Below are 18,357 nucleotides of genomic sequence, written 5' to 3'. Positions count from 1 at the left end.
GGCATTTGGGGAAAGACTCAGTTCAAGGATTTCCTAAGCCACAGGCACCACTTATGAAGGAACTATATATACTATTTATAAAATGCTAAGCACAGTGCCAGGTACATAGTATGTATTGAAAAAAATCCTTGCTTGTTCCCTTCCCCTATACATCAGGAAAGACAAGAACAGAGCTGGACCTGAGGCTGCTGTAAGGCTGTTGGCATCCTGGAGGCGTGGTGGAAAGAGCACTGGCTCTGGAATCAGAGGACCTAGGTTCAGATCCTCTGACACAAACTACTTAGGTGATCTTGGGGAAGTCACTCAACTGAGACTCAGTTTCCTCACGTTCGAAATGAATGAGAGAATTTGACTAGCTGGTCTTTAAGGTCACTTCCAGTTCTAAACCTGCAATCTATGACCAAAGTGAGTATTTATCTCCGTAAAATAAAGCATTTCTTGAGAGGAAGGATGATATAATGGATAAAGAACATATCACAGTGATGGGAGAAAGCCTGGCTTCAAAGGGACATATAGACTGAGGGACCCTGGGCAAATCACTTTACCATGAAATGTTCGGATTTAAAGAATCCACTCAAAATGTTCACATGGACTATTTGTGCCCAACCTGTGGTGAGCATTCATATTGATCTGATCAGCTAGTTGGACATGTTGTTAACTTGACTCTAACATAGTGATGTCATTTTGGTCTTCTTTGAGAACAAAGGACAACAGCCAAGCAACAAGCATCTCCAAGAAGTGATCTAAAACTCTAAGCTGCAGAGAAGATGCTGAATTGTTTGGGTAGAGGAAATTCTTTAAACAGACCTGCCTACAAAGATGAAGTTACAGGTCCCATCCAAAAAGATAATAAAAGATATATTGTGAAGATACACAACATGTTCTGGACCTTCTTAACACATCATGCCTTGGGCTACCTCCAGGTCTGCCAGGACTCTGGCCAGGCCCTGTACTCCTGTCCAAGACCCAGGGCCATGCTATATTTCTAAGCCCTCCTTTCATTCTTCAGATGATATTCATATTCAGGACACAATTTTCTAAACCCAATGATTAAGTTCCCCTCTACCCCTCATTCTTTGGTAGAATACTTGGGTCTCTTCCCAGTTGCTTAATTCTAGAGGATTTATAATTTTGGAGGTTCAAAATCGTCTTTGCTCCATGGATTATACTTTTGCCTAAAGACAAAGACACCAGGCCACACCTACAGCCTAGCCTGTACCCTAGCATACACAGCTTACTGATTCTGCAGAAGGAATGGTCGATCACACTTTCTGGTCTTTTCAGGCAAAAAAGCAGAGTAATCCCCTAGAGTTTTAAGCCTCCCATTTAAATCCCTCGTTCTCAGTTATTTATTTTGTTTGAATTGTCCTAGATCTTCTGCCCCTTGGCAGACTGGGAGAAGCAGTGGAAAGACTCACTGGCTTGATGGCCAAGGAAGGGACTATTCTGGCCAAGTGGTTCATTCACCAGATAATTGCTTCCAGGCAGTTTTAGTTCTGACCAGGTAGAGAATTTAGAAATGAGGAGGATTTTATAAAACCATGAAGAAAACACTCACAGTTTTGGTTTGGCGAGCAGTGGAGGTGGCTCCTTTGTGGGTGAAAGCAGGACAGCTGGCTTTGGGGCAGATTTCTTACTCTTTGCTTTGCCATTAATCAGTCCATTTACTCCATGGCTCAGATGGATGCCATTGGTTTCCCTCCTGGCAGAGTTGAGTTGCAGTTGAAGGCCTGCCATGCCTGGTCCAAGCTCACGGTGGGTCACTGGCTGGTTTTCTGGAGGTTTCTCTGGAGTCATCTCAAAGGAACTGATTTCTAAAGGTGGAGGGGGAGGTGGATCATGCTGGAAATCATCACTGTTGGACTGTCTTATGAAGTCATGGCCACAGTTTTCCATGTTGGCTAAGGGAAGGAAGGAGGGAAGAAAAAAAAGAAAGGGAAAAAATAAGACTGCAACTCCAAGAAATTATTTTCACACTATACAAGATCTTTTTACAAACACTGAGTGCTGTTAATCCATCAAAGGACAAGTGACTACAGTGCTCCTGCATGATCTCCAGACAACGCCAGCTGGATTTTTCTCCTGGAGAACTTTGCTAACTTCCACATTTGCTTCAAATGACCACTGACCACTGGATTTCAGATTATGTCTTTGTCAGTGTAAACCAGCTACTGCTTATTTAGCAGCAATAGAGGATGTAGGAAATTCTGACAAAGGCTGAAGACAGAGTCTGATCAGTGTTGAATGCACTAATGAATCAACTAATAAACATTTATTAAGTACCTACTATGTATGTGCCAGGCACTATGCTAAATGCTGGGAATATGTAAAGAGGCAAAAGACAGTCCCTGCTTCCAATCTAGTTGGAGAGACAACAAATACATCCAAACAATCTATAATATAAGACAAATAAGAAATAATTAAGAGAGGGAAGATACTATAATTAAAAAGGGTCGAGGAAGGCTTCTTGTAATAGAAGATTTTAATTGGGATACAAAGGAAGCCAGAGAAACCAGTAAGCAGAATGGAGGGGAAGAGCATTCCAGGCATGGGGAGCAGCCAGAGAAAAGACCTAGAACCTAGAGATCTTGTTTCTTGTTTGAGGAAGAATAAGCAGGCAGGGTTACTGGATAGAACAGTACTTAGTGAGGAATAAGATGGGAAAAGATTGGAAAAAGGGATGTGGGGTGGGCTAGGTTATGAAGGGCTTTGAAAGGCAAATAGAAGATTTTGTATTTGATCTTGGAGGTACTAGGGAGCCCCTGTGGTTTACTGAGCTGGTGAGGTGATATGGTCAAACCTAGACTTCAGGAAAATCATCTTAGTGGCTGAATGGAGGATGAATCAGGTTGTGGAGAGACTTGAGGCAGGCAACTAGGTGGCGAAGTGGATAGGATGCTGGACCTGGAGTCAGGAAGACCCGAATTCAAATCCAGCCTCAGACACTTAATATACGTGTTACCCTGGGCAAGTCACTTAACCTCTGTTTCCTCAGTTCCCTCATCTGTAAAACGGGGATAATAATAGCACCTACCTCAACAGAATTGTTGTGAGGATCAAATGACATCTTAATTGTAAAGTACTTGGCACATGCCTGACCCGCGAGACCCACCAACAGGCCATTGCAATAGTATGGGCAGTGTCAGAGGAAAGAAGGGGTCATATCTAAGAGACGCGACAAAGTTAAAATTGATAGGCCTGGTAACACCCCCCTCCATGGATCCGATGAAGCAAACTCAATGTGCCTCGTGGACATAGGCTCCCCAAGACCTAGGAGGGTCCAGGGGGGTGGGGACTGTGTATTCTCCCCATGTTACACATAGGGAAGCTCAATAATTTAGCTAAAGGACCTGCTTGAGATCTCAGATCTCAAAGCAAACCCAGTCCATGTAGTTGGAACATCTACATTTGGCCAAAGTGTTCTGTGGAAAGTGATCAATTGTGGTGGTACACAGGAGAGTCACATCAGGTGAGAGGTCACAGAACTCATAACAAGAATTCCATACCTCATTATATTCACAGGTCCCTAAGGCAGGGACACTGGTGCTTTGCCCAAAGGCACCAATACCTATGGAGGGGAGGGGGAATGTAATTCCTTTCCATGGTGCTCTTCCAGTTTATTTCTCCCTTGCTTTCTGGTCAGCTGTGGCCTCCAGCTTTATATTGTGATTGCCTTCCCTTTTCTGTTGGGCTCTGGACCCTGCCATTGTCACCCAGTCATTGTCACACTCCTGTCCTAAAACTTAGGCATGACCTCATTCAATCTGGTTGGACTGTCATTATGCTGGGATACGAATGTCTATCCATGCCACAGCTGAACTTTCCCCCTAACCTGGCCTAACCTGGCATACTCTGTTCCCTCTCCCAGTAGACACCTCCCTCTCAGTAGAACCAGATTATCTCCACATCTCTGTTTCTGCCATCACTCAGTTTACTCCAGGCACTGGATACTAGCTATGGTTTTAATGTCACACATTTTTCTGACCCCCTGAGATTGGATGAGAGATTCTTGCGTTATTGCTGGGGCCATCTTATAATGTGCCCAAGTATGTTGGTGGAAGAACCTATATTCAGGCTTCCTCCTCACTCTAATCTTTACATCAGGTTTTACCCCTGTGTTGAAGAATGACTCATTCACATCAGTTCTTCCCATGCTGTGCTGGGCCTTGTTTTTCTGCTCTTAATTGGGAGGAGCCACAGGAAGCCACAATCACCATTATCCTATCTCTTTAACTCTTTCTATCTTGCTGCAGTTGGTAAGCAAAATGTGCCCTTAGCACTCAGTTCAACTAAGTGCCCTTGAAGAGTTTGGCCTTTGTTTCCTTGATTAGATTTGGGAGTCCTTGGCGCCCTCCTTGCCTCAGGGGAGGGCCTAGTTTACACATGAGTTTGAGTGACATGTCTGGGACAGCAGAAGCTTTTAGACCAAGTGGGTTTAAGTCACCTCTTTGTGATGATTCTAGGTCACGTGGGTGAGTCGCATGTGTGACTCACCCCTGACCCTGAAAAAGATATAAAACCAGGAGTTGGCTTTCTCTTCTTTGGAGCTCTTACCCACAGCAAGTGGTGGTGCACGTGACTCTGGGCCAGCCCTTGTTATGAGTTCCCGGGCTGAACCTAGATGTTGGTAACTATGAATCTGTATTTGGTCTATTTGTCGATGTTTGTAATTTGTTTGGGGCTCTCACTTGTGGTGGTGCTGATTCGGAGACTCCCGGCAGCTGTAGCTAAGAGCCCTCCAGCTTATAACCTGGATGCTGAGACTTTGTGAAACTCTGGTAACTATGTATTGGGATTTGAATCAGACGAGGTCTGTCTGTCGATGTTTGTATTTTGTTTGTATTTTGCTCTGAAGTTCAGGGTGCTGGTTTTTCCCCTGAACTAAGTGAATGATATTTGTATGCTGAATTAAAGTAAACTTGTCAACCCTTTAACGTTGCTTTCCTTACTAAAGCAGATCAAAAGAACATGTGCTTTTGCAGTGTGCTGGTAGCGTTCTTGTTGTTGGGCTTGTGTTGGTCTTTCACCCCCATGACAGCTGCTAGCCAGAATGTTGAAACACTTGCCTCTGCTGCCACCTAGCACCAAGTTCCCATTCTCCAGGAATCAGTCTGAAAAGAATGTCCAGCACCATTCCAGTTCCTCAAAAAACAAATCTTGATTGATGGCCTACTCTGTGTAAAGCACTATGCTAAGCAGGCACTGTGGGGGAGACTGAGAAGTATGGAAGAAGTTTTCAGAAAAGTAATGACTGAAAGAGGCAATGTAATGAATACTCAGGCTGAAATAAAATACTAAGAGGAGAGAATTGTTTTCACATTAAATGGCTTATTTGTGAGTTTATATCAACAGTATTTCCTGCGTCTATTCCCATCCCCATTTTCTCTCCCAGAGAGAAATCCCCTATAAGAAAGGATTTTTTAAAGGGGTGGGGGCAGACCAGTTGAGCAAAACTAACCAACAGATTGAAAAATTTTGGCATTGTATTTAGTGCTCCACACCCATAACCTCTCACATCTGAAAAGAAATAGGGAAAGGTGCCTTCTCAAATCTCTTCTTCAGTGTCAACTTTGCCCATTTGAATTGTTTTTGACATCCATTTTTTTTGGAGATAATCGGGGTAAATTGACTTACCCAGGTTCACACAGCTAGTAAATGTCTGAGGTCATATTTGAACTCAGGTCCTCCTGACTCCAGGGCCAATGCTCTATCCACTGCATCACCTAGCTGCCCTTACATCCGTTGGCTTTTTTTTCAAACAGGAGCCATAAACCATGCTACTCTCTTCATAAAATGGTTGTGTCTAGTTGCTGATGAAATTTAATTTCACAGATTAAAAAAATCATTTCTTCCTTCTCATATTAGCTCCCTTCTTATGCTTCCCTTCCTGGAAGCTTCACTTATGCTCAATTATACATATGTCTGGATCTCCTGTGTGGCTGGTTGCTTCACTGTCCTGCTGCCTCACCTTCAGCTGTTAAATGTTAGCAGAACCTGATTCATTTGCTTCTAAGTTTCTAAGATAATTTCCTATGGTGCTATAATCCTGGACTATATTTCTATAGTATTTTAAAAATTTGCAAAGCATGTTCCTCAGAACTAACCATGAGGCAGGTAGAATGAGAATTATTATCCCCACTTTGCAGGAAGGGAAGCAGAGGCAGAACTGGAAATCTCTGAATTCAAATGCCAATGTTAATACTTGTTTCTGTGATTCTTTACAGAGTTTGTGTGTGTGTGTCTGTGTGTGTGTCTGTGTGTGCGCACGCGCCCGTGTGCTTATTGCTACCACATGGCCTTGAAAGCTCCTCTCTTGTTTCCATGTCTTCCCATCAAAATGGCTTTTGTTTTCATTCACAAAGTTGCCTGTTAGGAGAAATGAGCAAGACTTTAGCAGAGATAACATAGGAGCATCAGCCAGGAGAACTGTTTCCTGAAGTATTGTAGTTGTCTTCTGAAGTAATTAGTTAGAACTCTGCATGCTGCCACAGGCAGTGATCTGACATCAAGATGCAGAAACTCTGCATTTCCCCATCAGTCATGTACCTGAGTTGACAACTAGCTCTGCCATGCTGGTTACAGATCCGTATTCGTTTCTTGCAGAGCAAGTGAAGATTCCTGCATCCTCAGGAAAAGTCTCTGCAATGACCAGGGTACAAATCTCCTCTGGAAAAGAACAGAGATTAGGTCAGTCCACAGGAGTGAAATGAAGGTACTCTGTTAAGAAACTGGGAAAAAAAAAACCCTACTCTAATGTGTAAAAAAAATAGACAAATCAGAGAATGATAATTAGTCATAAAAAGGGATCTTTTAATTTAAAAAAAAGTTTTCAGTCAAATTCTTAAGGGACAATTTCACCTACTGCTTTTACTTATATATTTTAACAATCAATCAACAAATATTAATTAAGCACTTATATGCCAAGCATTGTGCAAGGGACTGGGGTTACAAATAAAAAGAATGAAAGAAGCTAATATTCTAATGAGATGAGATTATAAGTATCTATCTATCCATCCATCCATCTATCTATCTATCTATCTACCCATCTCTGTCTGTCTCTCTGTGTTTGCAGTATCTTAACCTATTTAGCAGAAAAGTTGGCAGGAACTTCTCTACGCCAGTATGCTAAAACACTTTTTATTATCAGGCATTTCTTCCTTCTCCCCTCTGTACTGAGAGGATAAGATGGTGCCCTTGTCAAATACAACCCTTAATCCTTTGTCTCATTCTGTACCTTGATTTATTGATCGTCTCTATTCGCTTTGGATTCTTCAATTTCTCCTTTACTGGCTTCTTCCCAACTGCCTACAAATGTGCTTTAAGTTTTCCCACCCTAAATATACCATTTTCTGTTGACTTTGTCCCTGCCTCAGGCTAACATCCCTTTTTCTTCTTCCCTTTTCCCTTGAAACTTCTAGGAATGCTTCATATTCACTGTCTTTTTTACCACCAGCTAAACTCATCAGCCTCTAGCAATCTGTCTCCCATGCCTACCGCTCTAGAGAAACAGCTCTTTCCAAGGTCACTATCGACTTGATCTAATTTCCAAATTGAGTAGTCTCTTCTCAGTCCTCATCTTTCTTGGCCTTGCTGCTATTTGACACCACTGACTACAACTATTTCTTAATACTCTCCTCCCTTGGCTTCCATGAAGCTCTTCCATACTAGCTCTCTTTCTACCTCCGTGGTCATTGTGTTACCTTTTCCTTCGGTGGTTTCTCTTCTTTTACGAAGCTTCTTTCCTTGGAACTCATCTCTTCTCTCTCTCTCTGTTTTCTTCTTTGTTAATTTTATTCAGTTCCCTAGCTATTGTGATGACTTCCATTCAGATAATATTACCATTTATCCCCAGCCTTGACCTCTTTTTCCCAGCTCCCAAATACACTCGTCTAGGTGTCACGTCTTTGGCAGGATGTCACACGGCCACTTCAAACCCGGTCAGAACTTACCTCGCTCATGATTTGCTCCTTTTGATTTCACTATTTTTTTGTCAGTAGTACCAACAGTTACTCATTGAGCAGCATTCAAAAAGTCAGCATTAGTTTTTGGAATCGTTTCCCTCGCCTCTCATATCCAATTAATTTGTTGTTGTTCAGTTGTTCTAGTTGTGTCGGACTCTGTGACCTCATTTGGGGTTTTCTTGGCAAAGATACTGGAGTGGTTTGCTGTTTCCTTCTCCAGCTCATTTTACAAATGAAGAACTGAGGCAAATAGGGTGAAGTGACTTGTCTAGGGTCTCACAGCTAGTCTGAGGCCATATTTAAACTCATTAAGATGAGTCTTCTTGACTAGCTGCTCTCCAATTAATTACTAAGTTCCATAAATTTTATCCTGTGAACTTTTTCTCATATCCATCCTCTTCTTTGTCTTATTGTAGCCACTATTGTAGTGGCTTTCGTTTCCATATATATGGACTGCTGCTAAAGCCTCCTAAAAAGTTGGCCTTCCTCCATTCTCTCTCCCCTTTAAACCACCCTTCATACTGATGCCAGACTTAACTTCCTTATTTATGAATCTGGCCTTGTCTCTCCTTTGCTCAAAAGTCTTCCAAACCTCCCCAGTGTCTACTGAGTAAAGTTCAAACGCCTTCACCTTGTATTCAAGGCCCTCCACCATTTGGTGTCATCTTACTTTTCTAGCTTTATCTCATATTAGCTTTCTCCATGGTCTTTATGTTCTATTCCATATGGACTAATTTACTCTCTTCTGAAAATATCCTTGGGTTTATAAACCTTCATGACTGTAGCAGAAACATCCCCTTTCCCATCTGTTGAAGTCTTATGAATAAAGCCCAATTTCCCAAAGACTGCCTTCTTGAGAAAGATTTTCCTGGTTGCCTCTCTCAGGAGAGACCTTCCCACTAAGACCTTAGATAACTGTTTTATAACTCTTTAGTCCATGTAACCTTACACAAAGGCCTATCAGCAGGACTGAAATTATGTTAGCTATGGAAAAGATGGGATTCAATGATAAAAATGTGATTTGCACATAATCTTCCTTGAGGACACAGGGGAATAGAAAAGCAGAGTGGAAACAATACTGGACTTAGTTAGAATATCTGGTTTAAATATTGGTCGGTTTTCTATTTAGCTGTGTTACTAACTCTAGGCAAGTCACGTATATTCTCTGAGTCTCACTTTGCTACAAAACAGGGATGATATTTGAGGAGCCAACTTTACAAGGTTGTTGTGTAAAAAAAGAACTTTTAAAAACTGTAAAGTACAATGTAAACTCAAGGGAGAATGGTAAATAAAAGTGCTATCTGTATGTTTTGTAACTTATTCATCTAGAATTAATTATGTTTAATGTTGGCTTGCTATTCTTAAGTGATGTTGTTAATTACCTGTAAATAACCACACTGCATTGGGGAGCTCCTGGAAAATTTTAGTATTCATTGATGAGACCTTTAAAAAATAGAGTATTCCAGTTTTAAAAAAATGTACTGTTTGTCACAGGACATTATCATCATCATAGCTAGCAGTTACATAGCACTTTAAAAGTTTGTAGAGCTTCACATATGTAACTCAATTGCTCTTCACAACAATAACAACTAGCATGCTATTATTGTTGTTCAGTCTTTTCAGTCATGTCTGATTCTTTGTGACCCCATTTGTGGTTTTCTTGGCAAAGATACTAGAATGGTTTGCCATTTCCTTCTACAGCTCTTTTTACAGATGAGAAAAATGAGGCAAACAGGGTTAAGTGACTTGCCCAGGGTCACACAGCTAGTTAAGTGCCTGAGGCCAGATTTGAACTTGGGAAGATGAGTTTGACTTCAGGCCCAGTACTCTGTCCACTGTGCCACCCAGCCACCAAAACTTCCCATGGTTAGCTCTTCAAGTCTCCAGTGGGGAGGCCAGGTATAAACCTTGGGTAAATGGAAACTTATTTCCTCTTTCTTTTGGTGTCATTTCACATAATTTTGAACTTTTAGAAATCAGGGATTACTTTTGCATGTCCAATTTTGGTAAAATCCAACAGAACAGATGATGAAGTGTATAGATATGTGAGGGGGAGACCGAGACATGTTAAACTATCAATTAGGACCTTAAAATACTGCTTACTAAATTTCATGCCTTATATGACTAAATGAAAGGGTTAAACATTGCTTTCTATGCCATATTCCTATATCTACTCCATTAGTCCAGGAGTCAGGAAGGAAACCAGTTGTATGAATGTTTATAGCTTTTGATGAAAAATTACTCTGATAATGTTGATTTTAACCTGTCAGAGGGAAAGAATTTCCATGCTTGAATCACATGAAAACTCAAATGAGAAAGAATTTATTTCACCAGGAACTGTAACTAGTCATCAGCAGAGATAATATTGACTTGAGTTTTTCTAAGTTAAGTTGGAGCACTGTAGCACTTTCTGGGTCTAATGGTAAAACGTCATGTCAGAGAAAGGCCTTTGTCAAGGTGAAGAAAGATCAAGAGGGAATAAATGGTAAACAGAAAGGCTAAAAGAAGAGGGTTCTGCAGTGAGCAATGTATGCTGAGAAAGCCAAAAACTTAGCTCGCCATTCAGTGACATCACCAATGAAGGCATTTTCAAAAATCTCCATAGAAAAATGTATACTTTGGCAATGTTTACTGAATTGCATTCTACCAGTCAATGTTTTCATATCTCCCCTATCTTAAAGGAGGATCACAGCTTAATCAAGATTGCCTTGCCCTTGCTCCTCTTCTGAGCTATTATCATTCTCTCTTCTTGTCTTTATTAGCAAATTTCAAGAAAGAGTAATCTCTATTAACTCTACTTTCTCAATACCTATGCACTTTACAATGTTACCTCTTCCTCTCTTCTACTGAAACTGCTCACTGCAAGAACACTGATTTCCCCTCTACCCCCCAAAATTGCCAAATCCAGTTAGTTTCCTCAACTAAAAAAATGGGGCTTCCAGGGTTATTGTGAAGATCAAATGAAATAATAATTATCAAGCACTTACCACAGTGTCTGGCACTTAGTAAGCATGGTATAAATGTTCGCTATCATCATCATCATTACTATTGTTGTTATAATTTTCAGTTCTCGTCTCCCTGTGAGCTATCTGATGTACTTGACGCTATTGATCATCCTCTTTCTCCTTTATATTTCAGGGATCCAGAGAGTCTACATTTTCAAAATTTGGTGATTAATCATTTTATTAATAATGCTAGCACACTACCAATAAAATGAGTCAGTGACACTCTCAAATGGTGGTGGGTGCACAGTTTATATGCCCTTGGAAGAGTGGGTATTCCTGAGGGCGGCAACCAACTCTGATTGGTTAATAATTAATGAGAGAGAATGAATATTATAATGACAGGTGGACTCATTCTAATGAGGGGCTGGGGGATTGTATCTTTGATCATGTAATTTACTTCAAATCACTCTTGGCCTTGAGGAAATCTAGACAAAGGGGCTATATCTCCCCACTCTCCCCCTACCTCCTGGTACCCCCCAAGCTTGAGCAGAACACAATGGGCTGGGAGTTTCACCTTAGATTAAATTCCTTGTAAGCTTGGATGGGGTAGCAGTATCTAGATTCAGGAGAATATTAATTCTACCTGCTATCGACAATCCTGTCCCTCAGAATCCGAGCCTTGAAATGAGGACTTTAGAAAAAAGGGGGAGAACTCTGGGTCTCCCCAAATCATTGGCTATTAATAATCATTTCTCTCATTATCAACCAATCAACAAGTGTTTACTAAATGCCTGCTGAGTTCCAGACACTGTGCTTGGTGCTGAGGGTACAAAGACAAAAATTAAACAGTCCTTGTTCTCAAGGAACTCACACTACAGCATACAAAAGCAATCAGCTCTATGAATATATCATCCTCACCCCCTGGTACCTTTGTAACCATTCTTTTCATACGAATTCACTTTGTTGAACAACTTGCCACATAGCTGCATGTGTCTGTATCTTTTTACCAATTCAATTCAATAAATATTTGCCAAGTATTTGTATGTGCCAGGTACTGTGCTAAATACTGGGGATACAGAATGAGGCAAGATAGTCCCTGCTCTCAAGGAGCCTACAATCTACTGAAAGAGACAACATGAAAAAGGTTTGCAAAGCATACTACATACATTATCTCATTTGGCAAAAAGAGACAATATAAAGCAAAGTGAATAAGGACATGTCAAGTTGAATAAAGCAGTGACATTTCATACTGTTTTTCCTCACTTGAGAATCAAAGTGTGAGGAGAACAAAGGAGTTCAGCTGCCTAAGTCCATCTCAATGGAATTTCCTTAATTTAATCACAAGGCATTGGGAGCTCTGAATATTTTGTTAAGAGACAGCGCATCTGTGTCAATTAAAATTGGATTAATTTTCTTTTTTGAAGTCATTGAATGTCTAAAGACTTCCTGTTCTGGAAAGATCAGTCAGAAATGAGTGTCTAATTAAAAGATCAGCCTGCGTTCTCTTCAGACTGAAATACTTTCTTGGGCAAGCTGGTGCAATGGCTCTGAGTAGCACACATAACAGCAGTTAAGGTGTTTCATATTACTGGAGTGTGTTGGGTCTTAGTGGACCCATAATGATGACAAATGATTCATGAAAGACCCTACCAGGCAGTACTGAGTAACACAGGTAAGGTTCTAGGTTAGCAAAACAAGACAGGACAGTATTTGCAAAGTCTCATTCTGTCTTTAGTAGATATGTTGAAATGTACATCTGTTTGCTTAACACCCTACAAACTTTCTGGCTTTTATAATGCTCCAATGGTGAGGTTAAAACCTCACTGGGATCACAACGTCACTGGGATCTTTATTCCCAGTTGCTGCTGGAACGGTAATAGCAGATAGGTCAAATTTATTTCTTCTCAATTCTCCAGACATGGTAAGTGATATCCTTTGTACTTCATAGTGACTTCTAATCAACCAATCAATTCATCAACCAAAAAGCATTTATTAATTAACTAATTACTATTTGCCAGGTACCATACTAGTTCCAAAGGAAAGGAAGACAAAAATGAAACAGCTGGAAGACTTTCACAGACCTTTTAGCCTAATTCCCTCCCCCCTTTTTTTACAGATGAGGAAACTGAGGCATATGGCCAGGCTACAAATGTAGGCCCACTGATTAGACTAGAAGCCCCAACAAAACTAATTGATGCTGCTTGGAATAGTAATAAAGATCTAGAAAGGATAACTCATCTGTACCTATCTGGGTGATCACAGTTCTTTCAACCCCAATAACCCCAATAATCAGTCCAATCTCGCTAGAGAAATGCTCTCAGAATCTCCCAAAGCATGAGTCCAAAATCAGGGCACTATATGGGTTTATTCTTGTGTGCATATCTCTTCAGTTGTTCTGTGTACAATGGTGCTGGGGGATGGCACTCTAATACCTTCACTAACTCCTTATCCCCTTCCCACCACAGAAGGAATAGGGCTGAAGGACTGGTCAAGGCCAACCCTTCTTGGCAGTGTCTGGACAATCTGAGCAAAGCCTGGACTTTCTGAGCTTCTGAATATACAGCCATGTGCCTGGCACAAAGTAGGCACTTCAATATGTTATCTCTAGGCAGCTAGGTGGTACAGCGCATAAAGTCTTGGACTCAGAGTCAGGAAGACATGAATTTGATTCTTGCCTGAGACATTTAGTAGTTGTGCGATCCTGCGTTGCCTCTCAACCTCAGGTTCTTCATCTTTAAGATGAAGATAACAATAGCAGTTTTGTGATGATCAAATGAGACAGCCTATGTAAAACACCTTACAAACGTTAAAGCACTTTATAAGCACTAGCAATTGTCTACCTACCAATCTATCGTCTACCTACATATTATCTACCTGCCCATTCTATCTATTATCTATCTATCCATCCTATCTAGCTACCCATCTTATCTACATATCATCTACCAATCTATTATCTATCTCTACCTATTAGCTATCTACCCACCTCTCACTTCCTATCATCTATCTTCATCTGCCCATGCTATTATTTTTCCATCATCTATATATCAATATCTATCTGCCCCATCCTATGTATCTCTTTCATTAGAATAATGAGCAATTTCCTCATTCTGAGGCTTATTAATCATGCAGCTCACTATTGAAAGAATGTCTTCTTTGGTTCAATTGTTTTAGTTGTGTCCAACTCTTCATGACTCCATTTGGGGCTTTCTTGGCAAAGATACTGGAGTGGTTTGCAATTTATTTCGCCAACTCATTTTACAGATGAGGAAATGGAGGCAAAGAGGGTTAAGTGACTTGCCCAGGATCACACAACTAGTGTCTGAAGTTGTATTTGAACTCAGGAAGATGAGTCTTCCTGCCACTGAAAGAACTAGGTGTCTAACTGTATAAAGCCCAAAAGAATTTAAAATAAAGATTGCTTTAAAAAGAAAACTTCCTCATTGCACTTAAAATTGGACTAACCAAGATCCCCTTTACAAACTGTATTTTTTTCCTACTGCATAAAGTAAGGCATACTTTTATATCAGTTTTCTGAGCCTTACTTGAATTTCACTTTCCTTATCTGCCGAATGGAGGTGATAACACTGTGATGATCAAAGAAAGTCATAAGATCCTAGTTTTACAGCTGAAAAGGACCTGAGAGCATCTAGATCAATGTCTTCATCTTACAGATGAGGCCTACAGAGGGTAAGTGATTTACCAACAAAGTAGTGAGAATGTATGCAAAGAGCAAACCACTGTACAAATATGAGTTATTGTTATCATTATTATTGTAGGGTCAATACACAGAGGCAGTATTGAAAGGGAACTGAAGTAAAAAAAAGGCAGGAACAAAATTTACGGTAACCTCTTGACAGAGTGTATCATAGGTTATCTAGTCTTAGAAATGAGATGAGATTCTTATTTTCTTCCAATGAAGACATTTAAGCTTCTGCAAAATAAATTTTGGGAAATGTGTGGAAATCAGGAAATTGCTCCTTTCATCAAATGGAGGTGGGAGTTGGACATGTTAAGGCTTAATTGGGCAGCTGGGTGATACAGAGGATGGAGTGTCATGAGCCATGAAAACTCATCTTCCTGAGTTCAAACCCAGCCTCAGACGTTAGCTGTGTGACCCTGGGCAAGTCATTTAAACCTATTTGCCTCCATTTTCTCATCTGTAAAATGAGCTGGAGAAATAAATGGCAAACCACTCCAGTATCTTTGCCAAGAAAACCCCAAATGGGTTTGTGGAGTCAGACGTGACTGATAAAGGGCTTAATTGTCTGGGCTGAAAAACTGACTCCAATAAAAGCATCCATTTTAATAGCTGTGAATAGTACATTTGCAAATGTAAATAGCATTCCCCTCATCTCACAGTCCTGGGGTATAGTTACAAATGGGGAACTCATTTATTTTTTCCTTTGTAGCATTTTCTGCTTCTTTTCAATTATCCCTTAGATATTTAATCCTAGCAGTGTCTCTGGGAGGGTAGTTCTGAAATGCTATTTAAAGGCTGGAACACATTTGACACTATTGAATGAAAACAAAAAGCATTTTGCTCACCAACTCTTTTGTAACTCTGAGGAATGTGAATACCATATAACTTCCTGGGTTTCTTAGGAAACATGAAGAATTTTTATAGATATCTTCATTCCTAGTTTTTGTGCCCTGGCATGCAACTACAAGGAGAGCTGGCATATTAGATAAATTGGCAGCTAGGTGGCCTAGTGGATACAGCATGGAATCGGGAAGGCCCAATTAAAATCTGACCTCAGACATTAGCTGTGTGACCTTGGGCAAGTCCCTTAACTTGTCTGCCTCAGTTTCCTCATCTGTAAAGTGGGGGTTATACTAGCATCTACCTCTCATGGTTGATGTCAGAATCAAATGAGATAATTGCAAAATGCTTAGCATAGTGCTTGGCACATAACAGGCACTATATAAATGTTAGTTATTAATAATAATAATATTGTTATAAAAGAATAGCCTTGGAATTAAGGAGTTCTCGAGTGCAGTTCTGCTTCTCATCCATAATGGCTATATTATTGAAAGTTATGGGGGGGTGTGGAGCCAAGATGACAGCTGGAAATCAGGGACTAGCGTGAGCTCCCCACCGAGTCCCTCCAAAAACCTATAAAAAATGGCTCTGAACCAATTCTAGAACTACAGAACCCACGAAATAGCAGAGGGAAGCAGGGATCCAGCCCAGGACAGCCTGGACAATTGCTGAGTGAGGTCTATTGCACATGGAGCTGGGAGGGGAGCGGAGCGGAGCAGAGCCCAGCACGGACTGCGTGGACAAATGAGACCAGGAACCGGGGGAGCGGGCCCTAGCGCCCTGAATCAGTGAGCTGCGACAGTTACCAGACTTCTCAACCCACAAACACCAAAGACAACAGAGAAGGTTAGTGGGAAAAGCTGCTGGGGACAGAGGGAAAGAAGGAGTTTGTGGTTCGGCCACTGCCCCAGGGGTAGCGGAGGTTGGGCAGCTACAGAACTGCAGCTGCAGTTGCTTCCGGCCCCAGGCCCACCTGGTGGGAGGAATTAAGTCGTGGATCAGAGCAGGAGTGAAGAGCCTGCTGAAGATCTAAGTCCAGTCCAGGTTGGGGGTTCTTGGGGAAGGAGGAGTGCTGGTGTGGCAGCGCATCCCCTCAAGCTTGGAACATGGTACTCTTTACTCTACAAGCAGTCACATCCCGCTGAAAAACTCAAGGGTCAAGTAAGTTGGCTGGGAACATGGCCAGGCAGTGAAAACGGACTCAGATTCAGTCTCAGACTTTGGATTCTTTCTTTGGTGACAAAGAAGACCAAAACATACAGCCAGAAGTCAACAAAGTCAAAGAGCCAACAACAAAAGCCTCCAAGAAAAACATGAACTGGTCTTAGGCCATGGAAGAGCTCAAAAAGGATTTGGGAAAGCAAGTTAGAGAAGTAGAGAAAAAATTGGGAAGAGAAATGAGAAGGATGCGAGAAAACCATGAAAAACAAGTCAATGACTTGCTAAAGGAGACCCCCAAAATACTGAAAAATATACTGAAGAAAACAACACCTTAAAAAATAGACTAACTCAAATGGCAAAAGAGCTCCAAAAAGCCAATGAGGAGAAGAATGCCTTGAAAGGCAGAATTAGCCAAATGGAAAAGGAGGTCCAAAAGACCACTGAAGAAAATACTATCTTAAAAATGAGATTGGAGCAAGCGGAAGGTAGTGACTTTATGAGAAATCAAGATATTATAGAACAGAACCAAAGGAATGGAAAAATGGAAGACAATGTGAAACATCTCATTGGAAAAACCACTGACCTGGAAAACAGATCCAGGAGAGATAATTTAAAAAGTATTGGACTCCCTGAAAGTCATGATCCAAAAAAGAGCCTAGATATCATCTTTCAAGAAATTATCAAGGAGAACTCCCCTGATATTCTAGAGCCACAGGGCAAAATAGCAATTGAAAGAATCCACAGATCACCTCCTCAAATAGATCCCAAAAAGAAATCTCCCAGGAATATTGTTGCCAGATTCCAGAGCTCCCAGATCAAGGAGAAAATGCTGCAAGCAGCCAGAAAGAAACACTTTGAGTATTTTGGAAACACAATCAGAATAACCCAAGATCTAGCAGCTTCTACATTAAGAGATTGAAGGGCTTGGAATATGATATTCTGGAGGTCAATGGAGCTAGGATTAAAACCAAGAATCACCTACCCAGCAAAACTGAGTATCATGCTCCAAGGCAAAATATGGACTTTCAATAAAATAGAGGACTTTCAAGCTTTCTCAGTGAAAAGACCAGAGCTGAACAGAAAATTTGACTTTCAAACACAAGAATCAAGAGAAGCATGAAAAGGTAATCAAGAAAAAGAACAAGAAAAAGAAATCGCAAGGGACTTACTAAAGTTGAACTGTTTTGTTCACATTTCTACATGGAAAGATGGTATGTATGATTCATGAGACCTCAGTATTAGGGTAGCTGAAGGGAATATGCATATATATATATGTGTATGTATATATATATATATGTATATATGTGTGTGTGTATACACATATATATACATACATATATACATACATATATATATATAGAAAGAGGGACAGAGAGAGAGAGAGAGAGAGGGCACAGGATGAGGTGAAGATGAAGGGATGATATCTAAAAGAAATAAAATCAAATTAAGGGATGAGAGAGGGAGAAAGGGAGAGATAGAATGGGGTAAATTATCTTGCATAAAAGTGGCAAGAAAAAGCAGTTCTGTAGGAAGAGAAGAGAAGGCAGGTGAGGGGGAATGAGTGAATCTTGCTCTCATCAGATTTGACCTGAGGAGGGAATACCATACATACTCAATTGGGTATCTTACCCCACAGGAAAGAAGGAGGAAGAAGATAAAAACGGGGGATGATAGAAGGGAGGGCAGAGGGGGGAGGAGGTAATCAAAAACAAACACTTTCAAAAAGGGACAGGGTCAAGGGAGAAAATTG

The 18,357-nt window shown here is 40.8% G+C and overlaps 1 protein-coding gene across 5 annotated transcripts in view; it reads right to left on the bottom strand.

The window, feature by feature from the left end:
• The window catches only part of PALLD (palladin, cytoskeletal associated protein), a 593,228-nt gene that overhangs the window by 257,654 nt on the left and 317,217 nt on the right, over positions 1–18,357 (bottom strand). For 4 of the 5 annotated variants that reach the window (XM_036763236.1, XM_036763233.1, XM_036763235.1 and 1 more), the window contains exons 9-10: positions 6,547–6,666; positions 1,559–1,901 (exon numbers count right to left, since the gene is read on the bottom strand). The exons of the other annotated variant lie outside the window; for it this stretch is intronic. In XM_036763236.1, coding sequence (XP_036619131.1) covers positions 1,559–1,901; positions 6,547–6,666 — 463 coding nt within the window. The remainder of the gene's footprint in view (positions 1–1,558; positions 1,902–6,546; positions 6,667–18,357) is intronic. 5 annotated transcript variants of the gene reach the window in all.

The sequence above is a fragment of the Trichosurus vulpecula genome, chromosome 6, assembly GCF_011100635.1.
Source record: "Trichosurus vulpecula isolate mTriVul1 chromosome 6, mTriVul1.pri, whole genome shotgun sequence".
Classification (NCBI taxonomy): domain Eukaryota; kingdom Metazoa; phylum Chordata; class Mammalia; order Diprotodontia; family Phalangeridae; genus Trichosurus; species Trichosurus vulpecula.
Note: the sequence above shows the minus strand (reverse complement) of the source record. Positions and strands in the feature narration are given on the sequence as shown.